Source organism: Pteronotus mesoamericanus, unplaced genomic scaffold, assembly GCF_021234165.1.
Source record: "Pteronotus mesoamericanus isolate MK-2021 breed Mesoamerican mustached bat unplaced genomic scaffold, CSHL_Meso_final contig_1018, whole genome shotgun sequence".
NCBI classification, from domain to species: Eukaryota; Metazoa; Chordata; class Mammalia; order Chiroptera; family Mormoopidae; genus Pteronotus; species Pteronotus mesoamericanus.
Genome location: NW_026555002.1, coordinates 993,056 through 1,016,600, shown reverse-complemented (window position 1 = coordinate 1,016,600; position 23,545 = coordinate 993,056). Strand labels below are relative to the sequence as shown.

Genomic DNA, 23,545 nt, shown 5'->3' with positions numbered 1-23,545 from the left:
CACCTTCTATTACCATATACAAGAATAAACTCAATGGATTAGAGACTTACACAGAAGACCTGAGACTATAAAACTCCTAGAAGGAAACATAAGAAGTAAGTTCTTGGATATTGGTCTAAGTAATGTCTTTTTGGATGTGTCTCCTCGGGAAAGGGAAACAAAAGAAAAAAATAAAAGGGACTATATCAGACTCAAAAGGTTTTGCACAGCAAAGGAAAACATCAACATAACACAAATATATATAATAAATGGGAGAAGATATTTCCCAATGATACATCTGCTAAGGGGTTAATATCTAAAACACATAAAGAACCCATACAACTTATTGGTAAATTAAAAAAAGAAAAATAATCCAATTCAAAAATGGGCAGAAGACCTGAACAGACAGTTCTCCAAAGGGGACATACAGGTCACTAGGAGACATGTGAAAAGATGCTCCGCGTCACAAATCATCAGAGAAATGCAAATTGAAACCACAGTGAGATGCCACCTCACACCTGTCAGAATGGCCACCGTCATCCAATCCACAAACCGCAGGCGCCGATGAGGACGCGGAGAAGGGGCCCCTCGTGCGCGCTGCTGGTGGGAGCGCAGGCGGGGCCAGCCCCTGCGGGAAGCAGCGTGGAGGTTCCTCAAAAAAATAAAAAGCAGAGAGATGCTCTACAACCCAGTAATAACACTTCTGGGTATTTATTCAAAGAAAATAAAAACACTAATTCCAAAAGACGCACACCCCCCTGTACACTCATATGCCCGTTGCAGCGTCATCTACAAACAGCCAAGAAGACGGGGAGGCAACCCGGGCGCCCCTCAGCCGAGGAGCGAACGAAAAAGCTGCGGTGCGTGTGGGCGCGGTGGACCGTTCCTACTTCAGAAAAGAATGAAACCTTGCCGTTTGTGACCGTCTGGACGGACCTCGAGGGCATGATGGTCGGTGAGATAAGAGAAAAGCAAATACCGCGTCATTTCACCTCGATGAGGAATTTAAATGAGAACAGAACGAGTGAACAAACAAAGCAGATACCGAGCGCGAGTTGGTGGCTGCCAAGGGGAGGGTGAGGGATGGGTGAGAGGAAAAATAATCAGCAAAAAAGAAAGCAGCCACCGCCCCCCAACACCTCCTTTAGGCCCCCGACAGCCTCCCGGTGCGACCCTACGCCGTCCGCAGCTGCCGGTGAGGGAGGGCGGGGCCGGCGCCCAGCGAGGAGGCTGATAGGCGGCCGCTGGCCGCGGGGGGACTGTCAGGCCTCTGTCAGTCCGTGCCGTGCCGTGGCAGGCGGGCCGTGCCGTGTGCTGTTCTGTGCCGTCCCCTCCCAAGTGTCCGGTTCACATTGCTCCCGTATCCAAAAGGCTTTAAGCACAGGCAAGGTGACCACACGTCTGGCTGGTGCTGTCTCGTAAACACAGGGGCACCAAAGTAAACCTTCCCGAAGGGACCCTCCACCCCAGAGGCCCAGCCCCGTGACTCTCTCCCTCCAGAAGAGCCCGGAACTCCGAGGGGGCCCGCCAGCCTGGCCGAGGGACCTGCCCCGGCGCGGGGCAGAAGCGGCCGTCGCCTGCTGCGCCTGGGCCGCACCTCTCTGCTCGTCGGAAGGCCCTCATCACTCTCTGGGTTCTGGAGCGGCCACCAAGCTGTGTTCGCGGTGGAATTGCTGGGTTTTCCTCCATCCAGAAAGTGACGCCGCAGAGCCGGAGCTGGGGGCCCACGCCCCTGGGCAAGGACGGCAGCTTCCCCCCACCGACGCCCTGTTTCAGGCGCCCCGGCCCACAAGTCAAATATTAGGCCTGGGAGCCGCCCCCAAAAGACAAACAGGCAGTGCTGGGCCGACATAACAGCTGCAAACAGTCCTGGATTCCTGAGAAAATACGAGAAACGTGGCCAGCATGAGCCATGGGAGCCGTAGGGCTCACCTTGAAAAATAAGAACAATAAGGACAACAGTAAGGAATTAGAAGCCACCCCCAGGGGGGCACGTGGCGCCCAGGCCTGACGCCAGGACGGAGGAAGCAGCTGGGACAGGGAGTCCGCTGCCTGCGGGGCCGGGGCCGCTCCGGCCTCAGGTCGCCCAGCGGGTGCGGCGGCCCCTCTCAGCGCCTCGCTCTCCATCCCCACTATTTCCTCATCATTTTTGTCCTCATTTGGCGTTCGCTTCAGAGGACCTCAGAGAACATTCGCGGGTTTCTGTTTCCCTCACCGTAAGCCCTGATGTTTCTGCAGCTCCCCGGGGCTTCACATCCCCACGGTCGCTCTCAAACGTCCTCACACCCGGTTGGTCTCTTCCGGCAACGACCTCGACAGCCAGAGCTGGTGTGGTCGCCTTACTTTTGATGATGCCGTCTTTGCCTGCTGCGACCCCTTGTTCTCCCGGCTGCAACCCCCTCCCCCGGGTCTCCAGGCCTCGGGAGAACACGCCTTCAGGCTGTTCTCAGGGGCCGCCGGGCGCGGATCGTCACTGGGAATCTCTCGGCTGGGAGGGCGACCTCACCTCCTTTCTCCTCGGAGTCCCAGGGAGAATGACGAGCCGCACCCCCGACACCCATGTCCAGATCCCTCAAGTCTGTGAAAACGTCAGGTTACGTGGCAAAGGGGAATAAAGGTTGCAGGCGCCATGAAGGCCGCTGAGCAGCTGCCCTGGACGTGGGGAGGTGACCCTGGGTAACCAGGCAGCCCAAGGTCATCGCAGGGCCGATAAGTGGGAGGAGGCAGGAGGCCAGAGCACATGGCAGCCAGAGGGTCACTGGAGAAGGACTCGAGCGTCGGGGCCGGCGCACGCACACAGGTGCCCCCGGGAAGCCAGGGAAGAAGGGGGACAGGTCAGCCCCAGGGGCCGCAGGGACGGCCGTCCTGCCGGTACCTCACTTCCAGCCCAGTGACACACAGGCCGACTTCGGACCTCCAGAACCGAGACGTGAGCTGGGGCCGCTTCATGCACTCGGCTGGTGGAGGCGTGTGAGAGCTGCCTCCGGCTCTGCCCGGCCTGGCGGAGGGGCCGCGGGGGCTTCCGGCCTGCGGGCACGTTGCCTGTAGCAACCTGAGGGTCCGCCCGGTCTCTCGTGGCCAGACAGAGGGCGTTCGTTCCTGCAGGCTTAGGGCGAGCGCTGGTCCTGGGGCGTGGCCGGACCTCACCCCCACCCCAGCCACGCTGGGGAAAGACAAGGAAGTTCCTTTGTTTCCCATGTGACCTCACCTCTGGGTCCCTGCCCCTCGATCAGCAAGGACGCGCAAGCTCATGGGTAACCACCTCCCAGACTCTGCTCACCCACCCGATCTCTTCCCAAGGCTCGGTCTTCTCTTCCGGACTCCCACACCCCGCACCTGCTGCTTTCCTGGGAGTCAGCAGTTGGGGGGCGGCGGGGGGCTCAGGACTTCCCACTCTCAGAGGCAGCGCCTCCAGTGCCGCCCCTTCCCTCCTGCTGGGACGGGCGGGGCTGCGGCTCCGCCTGGGTAGGGGGTGAGGGGCGCCCCCGAGGCGGGCGGGCGCTGCAGGTCCAGCGAGCGCAGTGGAGGGGCCGGCCCCCAACCCGGCTCCAGGCCCCCGGGCTCCAGTGACTGAGGCAGAGGCTGGGCCTTGTGCGGCAGCGTGACCGAGACCGGGGCGTCCAGCCCGCGAGCCGCCTACGGCCCAGGTGGCTATGAATGTGGCCCAACACAAATTGTAAATGTACTCGAAGCGTTATGAGACTTTTTTTTGTTTGTTTGCATTAGTGTTTGTGTATTTAATGTGTGGCCCAAGACAGCTCTTCTTCTTCCAGTGCGGCCCAGAGACGCCCAAAGGCTGGACATCCCCAATAGAATTGTCCGTGAATGACACTGTTCCCCCTACATTCCTACAACCACTTGGCCGGGGTGGGGGGGCATGTGGGTGTGTGTGTGTTCAAAGCTGAGACAGGGGGCTTATTTTTGTGTCGAACTCCATGAGCTTTTGGCACACAGCGGGGAGAGGGAGCCGGCGAGGCGCGGGCAACCACCCGCTCTAACCGGGGCCCCTCAGAACACCGCCGCCGCCACCTGCAGCCTCGCCGCGCCCTGGTGCTGTCCGAAACCGCGGGGGCAGCATTCTCAGATGACAACAGCACCTAGTGTCCATCTGATTTTGTCCCCGAAAAGGGATTCGTTTGAGCTCATCTCCAGCTAAAACGTGACACCTGGCAGGCGTTCTCTGAGGTGGAACAGAGGCCATGTGTTCATTATCTGGGGGCACGTTTTCCCGGCAGGTGGAGTCGCCGGGCTCCCTTGGAAGCGGCGTCGCCGAAACCCGGGCGGCCCAGCACTGCCGTCCTCCCAGGACACGAGGTGCCAGGCAACTCCCGCCCCGCACGCCCCCCGAGCCGAGCCCTCCCGGCCCTGCTCTGCGGGGGCAGGGGTGCGGGGTCAGGGGCGCGGGGTCAGCTCAACTTGTTCCCCCACTGGGGGGCCCAGAACCACTCGTAGAGGAAGCGCCACTTGGCTTTGCCCTCGGGACTCTGTGACTGCTGTCGGCAGGGTGCAGTGACCTGTCAGGGTTCTCACCAGGGTGTCTGCCCCAGCTTGGGGCCGTCGCCTCGAGTCACGGTGGCAGAGCGGACTTTACTGGCCAGGGCACCCCAGAAAATAGCGCCGGCCTTGCTCAGGGCACAAATGAGCCTTTTCCGTGCGTTCACGGTGGCCCTTGCTTTGTCCGCCTCGTCCACCGCTTAGTTGCTCTCTCCTCTCTGACTGTCCTGTCCCTTAAGCGATCACACTAGGAACAGATTGGTTCCAGAGAGCCAGGTGGCCTGACCAGACCGCCAGCCCGATCCCGGTGGGGCTCCTCGGGGCCACCAGCCCCCACAGCTGGCCGGGACCCCTGCGCTCAGCCTCCCAGCGTGGCGCTCTGCGTCGGAACAGCTCGGGGTTCGGCTCAGAGCCAGAGAGAGCACGGGCGCCCGGGACCTCTGGCCGCCCGCCCTGTCATGCCGAGCTCCGCGAGGGCGTGCCGGCTGCGCGGGGAGGTGCCCCGGCCTGCGATTCGGGACCTCTGTGGTCCGCACCCCCTTTGCCAGCGAGCGAAAGTCATGCTCGTGCATCCCGGAAAATCAGCCAGTTGCAGTCACGGAAGTGTTTATAGGCGATGTCATTCCTATAAAAATAAAGTACGTCAATTCCAATGTCCCCAAATGACACGTCTGAACCCTACGTTAGCGTGTGAGAAAGCCTTGTGTGTGGTCACACACTTAAAGCCATTGCAGAAACAAGATGTCCAACGTGTCCCTGTCTTTGCTGTTTCCCTAAGGGAGTTGAAGGGCAAGATAAGGAAGGGGAGCCCCCAGAGGGGGCTGGGGCCCGACGCGGCCCCCCTGAACGAGACCCACTGCGCCCACTGCCTGCGGCCCTACCGGCTCCTCGCGGCCCCCAAACGGCGATGCCGGGGCTGCCGCCTCTTCGCCTGCCAGGGCTGCAGCCACGCGCACCCCGAGGAGGGCTGGCTCTGCCACCCTTGCCACCTGGCCAGGTGAGCGGCCCTGGGGGTCCGGCGGCCCTGCCGCTGTGGGCGGAGGCTCGCCCCTTGGGCGGGGCTGGCTGGCGAAGGGTGGGCCCGCACGTGGCTGTTGCGCGCGGGCGCCGGTCGGTCCGGCAGCGCGGGGGGCCTGAGCTCCGTCTCTCCGCAGAGTCGTGAAGATGGGCTCGCTGGAGTGGTACTACGGGCACGTGAGGGCCCGCTTCAAGCGGTTCGGGAGCGCCAAAGTGATCCGGTCCCTCTGCGCGCGCCTGCCGGGCGGAGGTGAGGAGCGGGCACCGGGGGCGTGGGGGTCCCGGGCAGGGGCAGGGGGCGGGGCTCCCAGGCGTGTTTTGCTGTTCGGGACCGAGCAGACTTCTTTGGAATGTTTCTGTGAGCGCCTGTCTGTCAGCCCGTTTCCGGGGTTTTGTCAGAGGGCGGCGGCTTGCCGTGTGAGGGGCAAGCGTGGACGCCCCGGCCCAGCTCGGCCCCCTGGCAAGTTCTGCCGCCTGAGCCCCCGCCCCTGAGGTCGCGTGTTTCAGAGCTTCATAGTCCAGAACCCACAGCCCAGGCGCTCCAACTCGGCGGCTGATGGAATAGCCCGGCCCCGGTTCCTGCCTTGTGTCCCCAGGCCCGCCTTCCCTCGGCAGGGGTTTGAGGATGACACAGATAAATCACCCAAACCCGGACATTTGTACGAGTAACAGCAGCCCTCCTCGTAACAGGCTGGGGCCACCGACACGGCTGTGCGTGCCCCAGCGGCACGGGGCGGGGCTGTCACCCTGTTCTTGGGGGGCTCCTTCCTTCCCTTTCTTCCCCGGGCTGCCGCTTCGAGGCTGGCGTCTCTGCCTCGGGCTGGAGCCCACAGAGTGTCACCTCACCCTGCCCGCGCAGCCAGCCGGGAGCCCGCCGAGGGTCCTCTGCAGCAGCAGGAGCTCGGTCCGGCCCCTCGGCGGCGCCCGGCGTGGGGGCACAGCTAGTGCAGGGAGAGCCACAGCCCCGGGCGCCTGGGAACCTCAGCCCGGACGTCAGCTGCTGCCGCAGGAAACCGCACGCCGCCTCAGGTCCCCGAGGACCTGCCGGGGACCTGCGTGGGCTCGGGAATCGGTGTTACGTACGAGGCCACAGGGACCCGGTGCCCAGCCCCAATCCAGAGCTGAGTTAGCCCGGGAGCCTGCCGGTTTCAGAGCCCTCGCCACTGAGAGCCAGGAGGTGGCGCTGGGGGGCAGCAGGCGCCCAGCTTCCCAGCCCAGGGAGGCAGGTCTGCAGGCCCCGGGAGTGACTCCTGGGTCTGTGTTCTCCCTGCCTGGCGCCCCGGGAGCACAGTCCGTGAGCAGGGGGCGGGGAGGGGGCACTAAAGCTGGGGACGCTGTGCCGCTAAAAGTAGTATTCAAACAAAGAAATGAGTCACGTTAATGTTGTGGAACCTGGCCTGGCCAGGACCTGGAACAGATCTACCAACAATGCCGGCTGGCGGGGGGCACCCAGGGTCTCGGGGTGCCCTTCTGAGTGGAGGGTGCGTTTTCCCAAAGGCCCCGCCGCAGGGCAGGCAGGTGCCGCGGGAAACAGTGGCTGGGCCGTGGGGAGGAACCTCCTCCCTCCGGTCCTCGAGCTCAGGGGGGCTCCCTGCAGGAAGTCTTTTCTCCTCAGCGCCTATTCCTGGGTCGCAGGCTTGTCAGAGCACAGAGCTCGCCCAGCATTCACAGTAAGTCCCTCTTGCTCAAATGCTTTTTTTTTGTTTTTAAGATTTTATTTATTTTTAGAAAGGGGAAGAAAGGGAGAAACAGAGGGAGAAACATTAACGTGGGGTTGCCTCTTACACGCCCCCTCCTGGGGACCCAGCCCACAACCCAGGCCTGTGCCCTGACTAGGAATCGAACCCATGACCCTTTAGTTCACAGGCCGGCGCTCAGTCCACGGAGCCCCACCAGCCAGGGGTCAAATGCTTTTATCTTCATTTCTACCTCTTTGTTGAGAAATCTCTGCCCTGGCTGGTGGGGCTCCGTGGACTGAGCGCCAGACTGTGAACCAGGAGGTTATCGGTTCGATTCCCAGTCAGGGCACACGCCTGCGTTGTGGGCTGGGTCCCCAGGCTGGGGGCATGGGAAAGGCAACCAATCGATGTTTCTTTCCCTCTCTTTCTCCCTCCCTTCCCCACTCTCTAAAAGTAAATACAAATCCGAAAAAAGAGAGAGAGAGAGAGAAATCTCCGTGCGACATCAAGAACATGGGAAGCCGTTTGGTTTCCTTTAGCCCTGACTCGCCACCCAGAGAGGGGTCAGTGTCGCTCAAACCCTGTCCCAGGTGCAGAGGGAGACAGAGGGTCTGTGACCGAGGGTCACGGAGTGCCTGCTCCAATTCGGTCACAGGGCGGGGCCCCGCCCTGACCGGCCACACCCCGGCCTCCGGGCCATGCCCACACTCCCTTGCCACACGCAGCCCCCTTCTCGAAGCCTCTGTCCGGCTCCTGGATGTGAGTTTCCTCAAGGCCGTCACTGTCCAGAGAGAATAAAAATAATTACCAGGTCTGTCCTCTGAGGAGGGGGCCGCAGCCGGCTGGTGCGCGTGCCTGGGGCCGGGGGGCGGGTGGCAGGAAGCACTGGGGAAAGCGCTGGTGCTGAGCCTCACCCCACCCCACCCCGGCTGCGCCCTAGGCCGGGCTGGTGAGCGGGGGAATGAGACCGTGGGAGAAGCGATTCCTTTGGGAAAACGAGATCTCGCTCCGGGCTTCCTTCACTCACCACAACCCCAGAGCCTTCCAACTGTCCGAAACGGGGCCAGTCGGTGTCGGGAGAGGGCCTGCGGCTGTGACCGTTGGCGAAACTGATGCAGAGCACGAGCTTCCTGCTGTGACTAGGACCGGTTTTAACTGGTGCTTGGATAGGTCTTTGTAAGGACCTGCCTGGATGTTTTGTGATGGATGGATGACGGGTGCATGGAAGACGGAGGAAGGACAGATGGAGGGACAGATGGTAGATGGATGATGGAAGGATGGTGGACGAATAGATGGATGGGTAGACGGATGGATTGGTGGATGGGTGGGCGGACGGACGGACGGACGGACGGATTGGTGCGGGGGAAGGTGAGGGGATGAAAGGATAGATGGGTGGGGACGGGCAGGGAGACGAAGGGTTTGCCTCCAGCCTCTCTGTCCCTGGATGGGTGTCTGTTGCAGGCGGGCCGGAGCCAAGCCCTGGAGAGAGAAGTGGAGACAGCGCGCCGTCGGACGCCGACGGAGAGCGGGACGCAGCGGGCCAGGCCCGGCCGCTCAGCAGCGGCGTGAGTCTCCCCGGCCACCGCCAGCACTGCCCCAGCCGCAGCCTGGGTTCTGATTCCTGGCAAACCTCAGCGCGTGCCATGAGTCCTCTGTGGCATGAGCCCTAAGGCGCCGCCTCCCTCTGCCCTGCCGGGCAGTCTGAGGCCGCTAAGCACCAAACAGGAGGCTGCTGTCAGCACGCGGTCACTGTGAGAAGCCCGGAGCAAGCTGGGGGGCGGGCAGGCGCCTGCGGGGAAGGCGGCCTGGACCCCCAGACCCGCGGCCAAGGGCGCACGCGTCCCCCCTCCTGCGGGGGCAGCCTCTGTGTCCTGAGGGAAGCGAACCCTCGGGCTCCTCTCCACGAGCCCTTTACTTTTTCCTAGGGCCAAGCACGAGCCTGGTCTCCAGTGGTGTTCTTTTTTGTTTCCACTTATTTTTTAATTTGTTTTGGGGAATAAAGATAAGCAAAGGGACCCCCAGGGTTTCTGGGAGGGGTGCCAGACGGGGCAGGCGGTGGTGCGTGCACACAGAGCCACGTGGGGAGTGACGGCGTCTGCCCGCTGCTCCGTGGGGACACGGGCATCTGTGTGTGACAGAATCGGGTTCCCGCCGCTCACTAAGCTTCCAGAACACTCTCCAGCGTCTGCCCTCCCCCTACACTCACTCCACAGAGGGAGAGTCCCCACGGGGGAGGGGGGGCAGCACTGACCTCTGACCCTGCGTGCACAGCGCATGGAGCACTCCCTCTGCCCCCCAGCCGGCGCCCCGCCCCCACCGGAACCCCCAGGGGTGGCACCTGGCAGCCCCGCAGAGGCCCGCCCGCCCCACAAGGCTGCAGCCTCCCCGGGCCTGCGTCCTCGGCACCGCGGGCAGCCGTGTGTCCATCAGCGGCTGCTGCTTATCTAAGTGAGGGTGCTGGGCACGCAGGCCTGGGTGGGGGCGGGTGGGGCGGCCCCTCGGAGCTCGCCCCGTGCGTTTCTCGCGCCCACCCCGCTGCCCGGGGGCGAGGGGCGCCCGGCCCTCCCCGTCTCCTGACCCGGCCTTCCTCTCACGCAGCCCGTGCCCTCCAGGAAAAAGCGCCTCCTCCCCATTCACGGCTCGGACTTCGAGGCCGACTCCGACGACTCCGCTGGGCCTGGCGGCGGCCCCCCAGGCCTGTCCTCAGCCCCAGCGGCCCTGGACAGCCTGCCGGTCAGTGGGCCCTCACTTCTGCCCTCCCGTCCCAGGATGACCTGAGCTGCAGGTCGGAGGCAAGATCCAGATACTTCATCGGCTCCTGGGTCTGGAGCCTCCAGAGGGGCTGAGCTGGCAGCGTGGACGTGTGGGGTGCAGGGCAGGGAGTTAGGGGCCGCGGCGTTCGGGGTGGGCGCTTGTCCCAGAAGAAGGCAGAACCCCGTGACTGGGGAGGGCGGGGCCGGGGGACGGCGCCTGCCCGAGAGTCAGGCTGGGCCTAACGCAGCTGGGCCGCCGGCTCATGCGGGTGGGGGGCACGCGCTTTGCTTCCCAAACTAGGATAGCCTTGCCAGCACGTGCGGTCACTCCCTGCTTAGCCCTGGGACCGCGGTCTGGCAGACCTCCCGGGGACTCCGTGCTCTGTCACCTGGAAAGCAGTGACAGTCCCCGCCTCCCGGGATGACTTGCGGGATAGCGGCCTTGCCCGCCCCGCACAGGGCACCTGCAGCAGAGGGCGGCTCGGGCACAGACCCGGAGTGACCTCTGGGGGTCCCCCGGGCCCAGGCAGTGCCGGGCCGGGGCTGGGTCTGCCCCTGCTGGGGACAGGCCAGCGGGCCAGGAGCTCAGCGCCCAGGAGGCCTCGGGGCCACCGGTCCGGCTTCCGTCTCCTGTGGCCTCCAGGGCCTGGGGCGGCTTCCGTGCCACCCTGAACCCCAGCACAGCCAAGCTGAGAAGGAGAGGGGCAGGGGCCTCCTGGAGGACGCAGTGCCTCCTGTCTTCGGGGACGATGGCACAATGGAGGGGGCCCCCTCCCCACCCACTCTTGCCCCTCTGGCCTTCGGGGATTATGAAGATGCAGACAGAACAATGCTCCCCCTCCCCCCAAAACCCCACCCTCTTCCTCGGGGCTTTGGTGTCTGGGAGGGTTAGGCCACTTGGCTGCTGGCAGTGTCCCTGTCTCCTCATGTGACAGGTGGCCCTGCGCTCAGGGACCCAGCCTTCTCCCCAGGAGCCAGGAGGCAGCATAGGCAGTAAAAGCACAATGTCTGAAACGAAGGGACCTGCGTGCGAGGGTGCGGAGGGGGCAGGCGCCTAGGGCTCGTCGGTCAGGTGATGCCCGGAAGCGCCGGGGTGTGGACTGGAGGCCCGCACGCCAGCGAGCGGCCCCCCAGCGTAAACCCCCTGCGGTTGACAGGTGCCGTGCGCTCAGGCCCTCGCGGACGAGTCCTGCCCGGAGGGGGCTGACGCCAGGGCCCCCGGGCGCCGCCCGTGTGCAGAAATGCAGACGGACAGTCCCTCGCCTGCCGAATGGGACGGCCCCGCTGAGCTCTGCCCGCCAGGAGCGCCCAGCACAGCAGCCCTGGGGACAGCCGCCTCTCCAGGTAGGCGCCCTTGGCCACGGTCTCCCAACGGGGCTGTGCGGCGGGGAGGGGTCTCCGGAAACCCTGCCTGCTGTCCCGGCAGCCACGTTGGCTGATTTCGAGTAGCCCCCCTCCCATGGGACTGACGAGCGCGGGCCGTCCCAGCAAACGCCGTGGGCTCCTGCTCTCCCTGCGCCGGGCACGCACCCGGCCACACCCGGGCAAAGCACACGATGCCAGCACTGACCACGCGGCACACCGCAGCCCCTCCGAGAGGGCGGTGCTGCAGGTTGGGGGTATGTGGGCTTTCCAGAAAAGGCTCAGACCAGTGGTCGCCGGACCGGCTGGGGACAGGGCCTCTCCACAGCAGGGACCGAAGATGCCCCTGGGGACCGATTCTCACAGGTCCCGTGGGGAGGCCACCTGCCCTGGCCCACCCTGGGCTCCCAGCTGTGAATCGGCAGGTCTGTAGTGGCTGAGGACCCAGATTTGCTCATTGAATTTTGTTGCCAGACAGTTTGCTTTGTAACGACGTCCCGGGGGGCTGTCTTTTCTGGTGCCCCATGGGAGCGCGCGCGGCAGCCGGGCACACTGGCTCCCCGCCGACGTGGGAGCAAATCGGATCACAGAGGCCGCGCGGCGTCCCCACCCGCGGGGGCGAAATGCGGCGACGCGCCGTCGGCCCCTGGCCTTCTTCCCTTCTCATTGTGTTATGGACCCTAATCGCATGAGCCGCACGCCCGGGAGGACCCCGGGCAGTGAGTAAGCGAATCTGCATTGACCGAGCGTCCAGACTTGGACACGCTCACTTCCGCCCCGTCGCCCACACTGGGGGCCCGGTGGCGGGCGGCGGCGGGGCGGCTGGGGGGTGGGGGAGGCAGGGAGAGACTGTGCCACGCCGAGGAAGGGTGCTCGGGGGTGCTGCCGCTCTGGGCTTCGAGCCCAGCTCTGCTGACCCACCATTCCGTCCCTGATTCTAAGACACATCGTTGCCCCGTCTTTTAAATGGGGAGCACGTCACAGCGAGTGTGGTCAGAAAGGAGTGTTGGGCTGTGAGTGGCAGGGTTATTGCCCCTGAGGCTCCTCCTTCCCCACGGGGCGCCGCGCCCCGTCTCCCGTGTGGCTGTGCATGGGGCGGGGGTACTTTGTGGGGAGGACGTGGGGACAGTGAGCTTCCCCCACCGCAGCCCAGGGGTAAGCATTGCAAGCCGCACCGCAGCTGACTCGCACGCCCCAAAGTCGGCCCATCACTGTCCTGGGCCCAAAACAGCCCATAGTGACCAGTGTGGAACGACCCCCAAAGGCCGCCTCCACTCTCAGAAACTTCCAGGGCCCACGTCTGCCACGCCCATGCCTGTGGGCTCAGCGAGGCGCAGTTACAGGACATTTGCTTTGCCCACGTGGCTTTGGCATCAGCCAGGCCCACGGGAGCCCCAGGGCCGGGGCTCTGCGCCCTGAAGTTTGAGGTTCTCAGCCCCGTACCTTCAAGAAGATAATCATGTCTTTGTTTTCTTTAACCTCTCATGTTTTTTTCCATTGGAAAAACACGTCCACTGACTTTCAGTCTTTCACCCCAAATGATCCGAACTGACGGTCCCTCCACAGGGGCCAGCGGCACCGGGAGCGAGCAGCCACCCGCACCGCTCCTGGCGGACAAGGACGCGGGCAACGGGGACCCCTCCGACAGAGAGCGCGGCCAGGCCCACAGGGCGGCCTCCTGGCAGAGTGGCCGGGCTTCGTCCGAAAGCCAGGTACCGCGGCTGGGGGGGCTCCTTCTCGTAGCTCCTTTAGGGGGAGCCTTCCACTCGGACACCAAGTCATACTGGAGAAATTACACTTTTCACATTTTAAAGCTATGTGATTACACAGGCCTACTTAACAGGGATACAGGTGGTCGTCAAAATACACGCTTTCTATCCAAGTGAAGTCCCACAAGGGATTCACCACTTTAAAGTGCACAGCTCAGTCGCATGTTCCGCCACCTCTGCGCATCCCCAAACATCCTCATCAGGCGCTCCCTGGCCCCGCCCCAGCCTGGCAACCGCTCCCTCCCCCCGCCCCCCGTGGGCTGGCCTGTTCTGGGCGTTTCATGTAACACGATTCCGGAGTCACACAATATGCAGCCTTTTGTGGCCGGATTCTCTCGCTCGGCATAATGTTTTTGAGGCCCATGCACGTTGTAGCAAGTGTCAGGACTTCATTCCTGTCAAAGAAAATAGATGTTTTATACTCTCTCAAGCCTTCTGTCTTTTACAAGAGGAAGACGTTACTTGTTACTGTAGATCTTGAGCAGACTTTATGTGGGTTTTAAGAAAATTCAACCTGCAGTATGTGAGACCTGCTAATTCAGCGAGAATGGCTCGCAGAGGCGGCGCGGATGTACGAGGCAGCGCATCGCAAGGCGCTGGTGCGCACCGCGGGTTCTCGGTGCTGGGCTGAAACCGCCAGCGTCTGCAGGCAGCTGATTCGATCTGAGCAACCCTGTTTTATAGGAGAGCCTCGTGACCCCGAGGTCGATACAGGCTCACCGGCTCCGGCGGGGCCCTGGCTCCTGTGGAGAAGGGTGTGGGGTTCGGCCGCTCTGTAACCGATGGCTCTTGGCGGCCCCGCTCGGGACGGAGAGCCCTGAGCCGCAGCTGCGCCGAGGCCAGCCTCCTGCACCCGGTGCATGTGCAGGAGCCTACGTTAGTGCCGGTCCCGCCTCCTCCGCGCACCAGCACCTGGCATTGGCCCCCAGCCCAGGGCCCCTCCCCAGGAAGTTAGAAGATGCATTTGCGGGGCTCCCCTGTCGAGTGGAGAGGCTGGAGGAAGGAGCGGGATGGAGACCTCCCCAGAACAGAGACCCCCACAGAGCAGGGACCTCCAGGGGAGAGAGGCCCCATGGGATAGAGTCCCCGCCCGGGGATAGAGACTCCCCAACCCCCGCCCCCTGTGGCAGGACCACAGTGCCAGAGAAGCGCCCTAGTCAGAAGACAGTGGGAGGAAGACTGGAATTAAGTTGTCAGTTTTCAGTTAAGTTCTTAATTTAGCAACTTGAGCCACTTTCGGTTATAAATCCTCTCCGGCTGATACTGACCCTCCTGTGCACCTCCTGGAAGTCTCTCTTTCGTGCTGGTGTCTATCTTATCTCTGGAATTTTTTTCTTCATTGATTTCTATCCACTCTGTTTACTGCGACGAACATCTCATCTGGAACGTGGCCTGTGCGTCTGTATATCAGGGGACCGGGCAGCGTGGAAAGCCGCCCCCGGGGGGCGGGGGAGGCCGGGGCAGGCTCCTGCGGGGCCTTGGTGACGGGGCCGCCGCAGGTCCCGGGACGGGGAGCCCCCGACCTCTGCCCCGCCAGGAGCGGGGCTTCCCAGCCTGGAGTTGCGGAACCGTGTTTCACTGGGGCCGACCCGAGTGGCCCTCCTGCGATCGCGTGCCTGCCCTGCCTCTGTGCCCACGGTCGGGACTTCCTGGGCGAGGACTATTCGGAAAAGACTCTAAGTAACCTGAGCGGCCAAGAGAAGGCTAAAGACGGCACAGCGCGCTGTATGGGGGGCACCCCACAGGGCTGAGAGGGGGGCGGGCAGGAAGCAGAGTCCAGGCCTAGACCCCTCCCCCTCCAGAAACATCAGTGCTGCGCTCGGGCTGCTGACGCTGACTCGGTCTCCCCACGGAAGCCTGCCGAGGCCGTTACAGCTGCTCCTTTCAATGCATGGCTTGTCTGTGCTGTGTGTGTACATTGTAAACTTCGGCTTCGCGCACGCACGTTGAAAGCACCCGTTCGTACCGAGCTTGACGGCTGTGGGCACCTGGCCAGTAGCGGGACAATCCTGGCGGCTGGGGCTCGCACGGGGGCAGGTGCCGCTGTGGGCGGGGGGAGAAGGCACGGCCGGCATCGCAGAGGTGGCTCCCCGGGGCCCGGGCAGCAGGTACCCTGTGGGGACATCTGGCAGCGCCAGCCGCTCGCGATGCCGGACAGAAAGCCAGGGCGGCGTCACACCTGCCACGTGCGTGCTGCCCTGGAGCGGCCGGTCCCCGGCTCCGGAGGCCTGGGTGCTGCCTGGCCTCGCCAGGGCGCCGTGCGGGGCCCGCAGCTCGTCGGCCGGCCCGGGGCCCACTCCCCTCCCGGCTCCGGCCGCCCCCAGCCCCACCACCCCCCCCCAGCCCCAGGTGGGAAGGTCCAAGGTATCACCATGGGGTGTTTTTCCTTCCATTTCACTGTGGAAGTGACATTTCACAATGACCGTCAGGCACTGGTGGGGCTGGGCTCCTCCTCTCCAGGCCGGAGGTGGCAGCCAAATGTCCCAGCTCCTCGGGAGACGAGGCCGCCTGTGGGCCCCTCCCCCAAGGGGGCTGACCGCCGTCTCCCGGGGCTCTGAGCATGGCCAGCCGTGGCCTCAATCACCCGTGGCCGCGCGAACCCCTCAGCTTGATGTTTCTCAGCCTCGCTCTTCTCTGGGCCCATGTGCCCGCTCAGAGCCCTCGGCGCCGTGGAGCGCGCGCTCATTACCGCGCGGACGAGGCAGGGGCGTCTCGGCACCCGAAGGGCGGTTGTCCCGCCGCTGACGTCAGGTGGCCCGCCAGAGCGATGATGGCAGCGAGGCTGTGTCGCCGGGCTTGGAACAAGAATTGATTTTTCTTGTGCTCCTGTCTGAGAGCTAATAGCTTCTGGTGACTCAAAAGCCTGGTGACTCAAGGGATAAAGCAGTTGTACGTTTAGTCACTTCAAGTTGTCACCTGGTGTGTCTTCTGCCCCCCAAGCGACCCAAGACTCTTGCCAGATAATGACTTTAGTTTGATCAGCCCGGCGTAGTTAATGCGCGCCTTCCTGTGCTGATCAGGACAGTAGGTGCCCAGTGGTGGGGACCCGTTGCAGGCCTTTCAGGTCTGGCGTCCTGTCTCCCCGACATGCGTGCCCAGCTTTTGCGGGGCGTTCCGGAACCCTTGGCATGCAGAGATGGGAGTGACGGTCACCCTCCCCCCAGTCACGGCCGGGGCGGGGCCTTAGCTTGCCATCCGCGGCCTGGCAGCTTGGCGCTCCCGAGGTGGGGGGCTAGGCCTCGCTGGTGGGCGTGGGCTGTGTCCCAGCGACTGTTTCTGTCCCTCTGCTGCAGAGTTGTGAGGTCAGCAAGGGCATGTCAGTGGCGGGATATCTTCTGACCCGCCTGGGGACAGGGTCCCGAAGCCCCGTTGTTAAAAGAGGTTGAGGTGCCCAAAACACAAATTAAAAAGATAATTAGTGAAGAATATACGCAGTCCTTGTTCACTGCAGCGTTATTCACAGTGGTCAAGATACAGAAGCACCCCAGGCGTCACCAGTAGAGGAGTGAATAAAGGAGATGCGGCGTACACGCGCGCGCACAGTGGGCTGTGACTCGGCCGTGAAATAGAACGCAGTCGTGCATCTGCAACAACGTGGATGGACCTAGAGGGTATTACGAAATAAGTCACAGGAAGACAAGTACCATAGGATTTCGCTTATATGTGGAATCTAAAAAAACAAAGTAAATGAACAACCTAAAACAGAAACAACCTCATAGATACAGAGAACAAAGCTGTGGCCGCCAAAGGGAGAGGGAGGCGCTGGGCAGAAAAGGGGCGGGGATGTAACAGTGCACAGCGTAGGGACCGGAGTCCACGCCGTTCTAACGCCTACACAGCGCGGCAGGCGGCAGTAGGAGCCTTAGCGTGGTGCTCGCTTCATGGGGTACAGAAACGTCAGATCGCTGTGTGCTACACGCGCAACCAACGTAATGTCGTATGTCAACTGTAATTAGAAATGAACTTCTAAATAAATAAATTAACGGGGGTCTTAGATGGCCCTGGTGCCGTCCGGGTCACGGGAGGGGCCCGCCACGCAGGGCGGTTCTAGAGGCCGGGACCGGGCCCCACACGCTGCGGGGCAGGCTCCCAGCGAGGACGGGGGAGACAGCGGCTCCAGCAGGAGCCCAGGGGGTACTCGGGGTGGGCCGCCCCGCGGAGCCTCGCTCTGAGCTCACGGCGCTCACGGAGGACCCCTGCCCCCCGCCCCGCATGCTCTCTTCAGTGTCCAGGTGCCCGTGAGCCCATGGACGCGGACGTGGAGGAGGAGACCCTCAAGAGAAAGCTGGAGGAGCTGACCAGCTTCGTCAGCGACCCCGGGGCCTCATCCGAGGACGAGGGCGCGGGCGAAGGGGCGGAGCCGGCCGAGGGCACCTCCTTGGAGCGCGGCCCCAGGACGACCCCGGAGGTACGGCCCCACCCGCGGTTTCCGCAGGGCGCAGGCAGCAGTGGGGCTGGACTCAGCGGTTTGTGGCTGAGCCCCAAGCCTAGCCCGGGGCGGGTGCCCCTGTCCGCCCCTGGGGGGCCCTGACTAGGGCAGCACAGGGAGCCCAGCCCCAGGAGCCCAGCCCCAGGAGCAGAGAGAAAGGGGTTCGCAGGGAGGAGGCCCTTGCTGGGGGACCCTGCGGTGTCTTCTGCCGGCGCTCACGCTCGGCGCTTCCCTTTCCCAGATGTGCACATCTGCAGGGCAGATGCAGAGACGGGAAGAGAGCCCCCCGGTCCCTCTGGACCCCGCGCAGACCGCCAGGACCCCGGCCGAGGCGCTGGCGGAGCTGGAAGACCGGGTGGCCCGGACGGCCTCCGAGGTTCAGCAGGCGGAGAGCGAGGTAGCCCACGGCCTCAGGGAGCAGGTGGCTCCCCAAGATAGCCGGTGGGGGGCCCCGACTGTCTGACCGCAGGGCCGCGCCCCCCCACGGCCCACACGGGGAACCCCGTCGGCTCCAGGACAGCAGCCCGGGGGTCCCTGTGGGAATCGCACCCTGCCACCCCGCCCTGTTCCCCTTTGCCGTAGTGAGGGCCAGGCAGGACTTGTAGCCACAGGAGGAAGATGCTGTCACTCACCACGCCCCACCCCATGGGGCGGGGCTTCCCTAGAAGCGGGCTTAGCTTGTAGGGCCACGTGCTGGCCCAAGGAACATGGCCAGGAGCATGGGCCCAGAGCGGTGGTTTGGGGCTGGGGGTGTCGGGGGTGTACAAAGGCCAGGGCGGAGCCAGGCCTCCGGGGACAGCCAACGTGGCTGGGCTCTGCTCAGCGCCCCCCCCGCCGGGCACCCACAGAGAAGAGAGGGTCCGCCCCTCGGGGGGTCGACACTCACTGTCCATCTCTGCTTCTCTGATTAGCAAGTGTCCTCAGTCCCCAGAATCGAGGGGCGGTGTCCGCGGCCGTGCTTGTTAGGGGGGCCAGCCGACCAGCCTGAGGACTTTCATTCGCTTACTCCCCTCGCTGGGCAAACAATTCCCAAACTCCTGAAGGCGGCCGGCATTGTGTCAGACACCGAAGGCACTGCTGGGACCCTCTGAGACCCAGCTGCTGCCTCTGCAGCGCTGATGTCTCAGCGCAAACCAAACCGGGGGCCCCGTGCGCGCACAGGAAGCGAGGCGGGGCGGGGGCGGGCAGCACTTGCGGGGCCCTGAGCGTGTCTGACCTGGCGTTGCAGGGATCAGCAGGGACACCCGGTGACGGGTGAAGGGCAGAGGGTGGCCGCTGGTCCGGAGGGCCCCGAGGGCCGCGGGGGAGGATTCGGGGCCGTCGACGGGGCCCGACAGGGGAGATGGGCTGGGTCCCTGTTTCCTGAAGCTTCCTCGGCCTCGGGGGGGGGGGGGGGGGGGCGGGCAAGGGTGGTGCTGGGAAAGCACAGCCCCGCCCCTCAGCGGCCCAGTGCCCCTCCCCCAGCCAGGCCCCACTCTGCCCCTGCTGGGAGCCAGACTTCCTGACGCTCCCCCGAAACGTCCAGAGCCCCTGGGTCCTGTCGGGGTGGCCCAGCCCTTCCCCGACAACCGTGCACCTGAGCGTGATGGGCCCCCAGGAAGCGCACCAGGACGGGACCCCGGTCCTAAGGGGGACACAGTAAAATGGGTGAATCGGGGCAGCGGCTCCTCCAGTACGGTGACGTCGAGATGGGACATCTAGGTGACGTCTATGTCGTCGGCCGTTCCCCTAGGTGTCGGACATTGAGTCCAGGATCGCGGCCTTGCAGGCTGCGGGGCTCACGGTGAGGCCCGCGGGAAGGCCCCGGAGGAGGTCGAAGCTCCCGGTGAGTGGGTGCTACAGCGCGTGGACCCCCGGCCCGGCGCACGGGGCTCCCCTCTCCTGGAACTCAGTGCCTAACAGCCATCGGGCAACTGTGCCCCGTGGGCGCCCTTTTTGTTTATTATTTGTTGTTCTAACTGGAGCAAGTAGTGTCTGAGGGACCCCCGGCTCCCACCACGAGGACTTCAAACACAGCCTCGTGCGCACAGTTTAAAGTGCAAAGGAAGTGACTCGAATGACAGCACCCCCTGTTGACACAGGTGTGGCTACAACAGCTCGGGGGCGGCCGGGAGGGGCCCCGCAGCGCCCGTCTGCCTGCGTCACGCCGGGAACATGCCAGTGAAACCGCCCTGGTGAGGGCGCCAGGCTGAAAACGAAAAATGCCCCAGGGGGGTCACGGGCGGGGGTGCCGGGTAGAACAGAGCCGGCTTCACGTAAACGGCCGACCCTTTCCCGTGTGGCGCATCCCGTGTACACCGGGGACCCACGCTGAGAGAGGGTTCGCTGTCTATCTGGCATTCAAAGCGACCGGGGTCCCTGAGCACCCGGCAGCGTGAGGACGGGCTGGGGCGCCTTCCGTGCACCCCTGAGTGCATGCGTGTGGCTAGCACGGGCGTCCGGCGTCTGGGGCCCCGGCGCTGCCGGTCACGCGGGCAGGACCGCGAGCGGCTGCTTCCTCCTCCTCCAGGTGCTCCTCCCCCGACTGGCCCGGACGCTGGACCCCGAGCGCCCGCCTGCAGGCCCTGCAGATGCGGCCGAGGTGTGTGAGTCCGCTGACCTCTAGCTCCTGGGCAATGAGGGGAAGTCCGCGAGCAGGACGGGCCCCCGGGGCGGCAGCGAACGGGTTGGTGGCCTCGGGGGGCGCACTGAGCCGACCCTGGACGCTTGGACGTGGTGGGACCCTCACAGCCCGTGCCGCCCGACGCTCCCCCAGGGCTAAGCGCCTCCTACACCCTGGCACTTGCTGCTTAACGGATGGATGGCAGGCACTTTACACTGAGAAAAGCTCCAGTGTTGCCAAGGAACACAAGGCAGCCCACCTGGTGACTTGGCATCTGGGAGCCTGCGAGGTCCGAAACCAGCTCCCGGGATTCCTAAAAGCTGCCATTGAGAGACGCCTTCTTCCTTCCAGGTCATGGCTGGGCCCTCCCTTCTGAGGGGGAAGTTCAGCAGCTCCCCTGAAGGTCCAGGTGAGAGCCACCTGCCCCCTCACCCCACGGGCGTGGAAGGGGGGCTCTGAGTTTCTTGTAGCTGGTGGGTCGCACAGCCGACGCCCCCGCCCCAGAGGGCACCCTCACTGTGACTGACCGCACAGCAGAGGGCCAAAGGGAGCCCCTCTCCTCAGGTCTGAGTCCCAAGACCCGTGCGCCACCCCCCGCCACATCACGGAAGTAGAGGAAAGGGGTGGGCGCACCCCCATGCTGGTGCCCGGATGTTTCCACGCTTTTGCCCCAGGGAGCATCTCTGGGGCCCCGGGGAGGCAGGATTTTCCGGCCAAGGAGGAAGGGGGCCCTGAACAGCTTGTCTGCGCAGCGGCTAAAACCTGAGCGCTTGTCTGGGCCTCGTCGGGGCCGAGACAGCTTCTCCAGAGGACACGCGCCCGCATGTTGCTGCGGCTTTGTTTGTTTCTTGAGAGGCGAAGACGCTCGTTCAGGGTGAGTGTGTCATTAATAAGCACGCCCCCGGGTGTTCCCCAAAGGCGAAGACGAGTCCTTCGACCGGAGGTCCGTGTACCGCGGGTCCCTGACGCAGAGAAACCCCGACGGCAGGAGGGGGGCCGCCCGCCACAGCTTTGCGGTAAGACTCCCCCCCCCCCGTTCCCCCGCGGTGTCGCCCAAGCTCTGTGGCGGCCGGGTCGCCCACGGGTGGTGAGTCCTCCGAGGAAAGGGAACTGGGGTAAAGTAACATGTAAAGGGAAACTGGCGAAAGAGGTAAACAAAAACGGGAGACGTTTCTTATGGGTGCCGGGTAAGTCAATGATGAGGCTGCTCGCCCTGCGTGGACCCTGTCCCCACCCCCACTGGCCGGCCCAGTGTTGTAAAGGCCATTCAGCCCATGTGACATGCAGGTGCTGGGGTCAAGGCTGTCCCCAGGCTTCTGGGGGGTGGCTCTCTTCAGAGCTGTCTGCCCAGGCACCTCCCCAGCCCCAGGAAACGTCAGGCCGTGTCCAGCGGGCTGGGGGCCTCCGTCCCTACAGAAGCGTGTCTTGAAGACCCTACTCCGACACCGAAGCCCCCGTGTTTCCAGCAGCCTAAGAGCCGCTTTCCTCACGCGGGCGCCCCCTGCCTAAGGCAGCCCAGCGCCTTCTGTAAACGCAGCGTTGGGACATCTTGGAACAGCTGACCTCGGGGGCCGTGAGGTCACACCCACGTGCTGGGGATGGTCACGATGACTCACAACAACGGTCCATGATCGGGGGCGCTGCACACCCATGTCCCACCAGCACCAGGCCTGCCGGCGGCCGCTGCCCCCGCCCCCCGATTCGGACCCCACAGCTGCTCTCGGCGGCTGAGCAGGGGCTGGCCTCTGGGAAGACTGAGCCAGTGCTTCCTGCTTCCCATGGACTCTGCGTGTAAGAGGCTATCAAAGGACCTCATCAGAGAGACACGCAAAAGCAGGGATGCAACCGTGCATGGCTGCGTGCGAGCCTTGTCGACGGGGGCTGGGGGGGGCGTGCGTGCTCCTCACGGCCATCCTTAGTCCACCCCAAAGGAGGGACGTGTCTGCAAGGACATGACCGAGGGCAGGGACCCCCTGCACAGCCCAGCTCAGCCAGGAGAGAGGCCTTCTGGACGGTGGCCAGGGATGGCCGTCCCCACAGAGGCCCGGTGACAACGAATGAGAAATTGTCCACGAGGACTATCTCCCGTGTTTCAGAGCTTCCATTAGACAGACACTTTGTATCCACTCGCCCCCTTGATGAGGCTGGTGTCAGCCCCCGGACTCATAGCTGGGGACGCGGGTCAGGGAGGGCAGGGGGGAGCCCCACAGGCTGACTGGCGCCTTCTGACCCACGGCCTGTGCGCGTAGCTGCGCCCGCTCCTCCATGTGTGTGCACGTCTGCATGTCTCTGCGCGCGTGTGTCACACTCAAGATGTCTAAGTTCATGTCTACCTCTGCGTGCAGCTGTGCGCGGGCATCCGTGTGAGTGCCCGCTGCGCACACACCTGTGCATGCACTTATCGTGTGTGTGTGTGTGTGTGTGTGTGTGCTTTGCAGAAGCCTGTGATGGTCCACCGGCCCTGAGGGACAGAGCCTCATCTGAGCTGGACAGAGCAGCCCAGCAGCCGCCTCGCTTTCCTCCCCGGCGGACATCGCGCCCCCGCCCCGCCCTCGGCCCTCTGCCCCGCAGCTGCGCACGCGCATGCTTTGCCAGCTTCCCGCGCCGCCCCGGCCCGCCTGCTCTGACCCACGAGGAGCATCCAAGCTCTGCCTTTCCCTGAGGACACTGTTGTTTAGACTTTTGGATGGACACACGGAAGACCCCTTCGGCATGCCCTTCCGCTGCTGCCTGTCTTATGTTGCTCTCCTGAGTGGGACGGAAAGGGAGGACGGCCACGCGCCAGCCGCCGCGTGTTCGTGACGGGGCGCCGGGGCGGGGGTGGCTTCTGCCTGGGTGAGAGCGGAGGAGGAAATCGGGCGCGAGAGGAGCAACTGAACTCGGGGCCAGCTGAGTAACGGGAGAGGAACGGCGCCCCGCCCCCTCCCCCACACGTACCTGTTCTGCCTTTTTTCTCTGTTTTCTTTCTTTGCATGCCTTAAATTCTTTCCAAATGTATGTGAATTGCTTTTATAATAAAAATCAACATTTTTGTTTTCTGATAAGAATAAACTTGTCTGTTGTAAACGTTAATAATGAGGACTGATCTTAAGTTTTGGAGGCAGAGAGTGGCTTTCGCGTAAGGACGCTGCTGTGGAGTCCCATGGGAAGGGGAGGGCAGGCCTGAGAAAGGTCACGGACATGCGGAAGCGCCATGTCAGGCGTGGGCGACCGCCCCCTCCAGCACAGTGTAGAGTGGGCGGGTGGGTGGCTGCGCCGCCACCTTCCTGTGCTGGGGGCGGCGGCTTGCGTGCCACCCGGACCGGGCGCCCGACTTGCAGTCTCCCGAAGGCCGGCGTGAAGGAGGGAGGCTAATGTGCTTTAAAACCACTTGGCCCAAATGAAATTACATAACCCTGGAAGGGACAAATCACATCGCTAATGAGAGTCTTAAAAAAAAAATAGAAGAAACCAGACAAAGA

General features: G+C 63.8%; 1 protein-coding gene across 1 annotated transcript in view; it reads left to right on the top strand.

Moving 5' to 3' along the window:
- The window catches only part of MLPH (melanophilin), a 31,141-nt gene extending 8,021 nt beyond the window's left edge, over positions 1-23,120 (top strand). Inside the window, exons 3-15 of the mRNA XM_054570389.1 lie at positions 5,252-5,470; positions 5,628-5,740; positions 8,631-8,734; positions 9,768-9,902; positions 11,080-11,266; positions 12,851-12,996; positions 17,279-17,461; positions 17,724-17,879; positions 19,215-19,307; positions 19,992-20,063; positions 20,436-20,493; positions 21,003-21,100; positions 22,523-23,120. Of these exons, the coding sequence (XP_054426364.1) occupies positions 5,252-5,470; positions 5,628-5,740; positions 8,631-8,734; positions 9,768-9,902; positions 11,080-11,266; positions 12,851-12,996; positions 17,279-17,461; positions 17,724-17,879; positions 19,215-19,307; positions 19,992-20,063; positions 20,436-20,493; positions 21,003-21,100; positions 22,523-22,549 (1,591 nt within the window). The 3' untranslated portion in view covers positions 22,550-23,120. The remainder of the gene's footprint in view (positions 1-5,251; positions 5,471-5,627; positions 5,741-8,630; positions 8,735-9,767; positions 9,903-11,079; positions 11,267-12,850; positions 12,997-17,278; positions 17,462-17,723; positions 17,880-19,214; positions 19,308-19,991; positions 20,064-20,435; positions 20,494-21,002; positions 21,101-22,522) is intronic.
- The last annotated feature ends 425 nt before the right edge of the window (positions 23,121-23,545 follow it).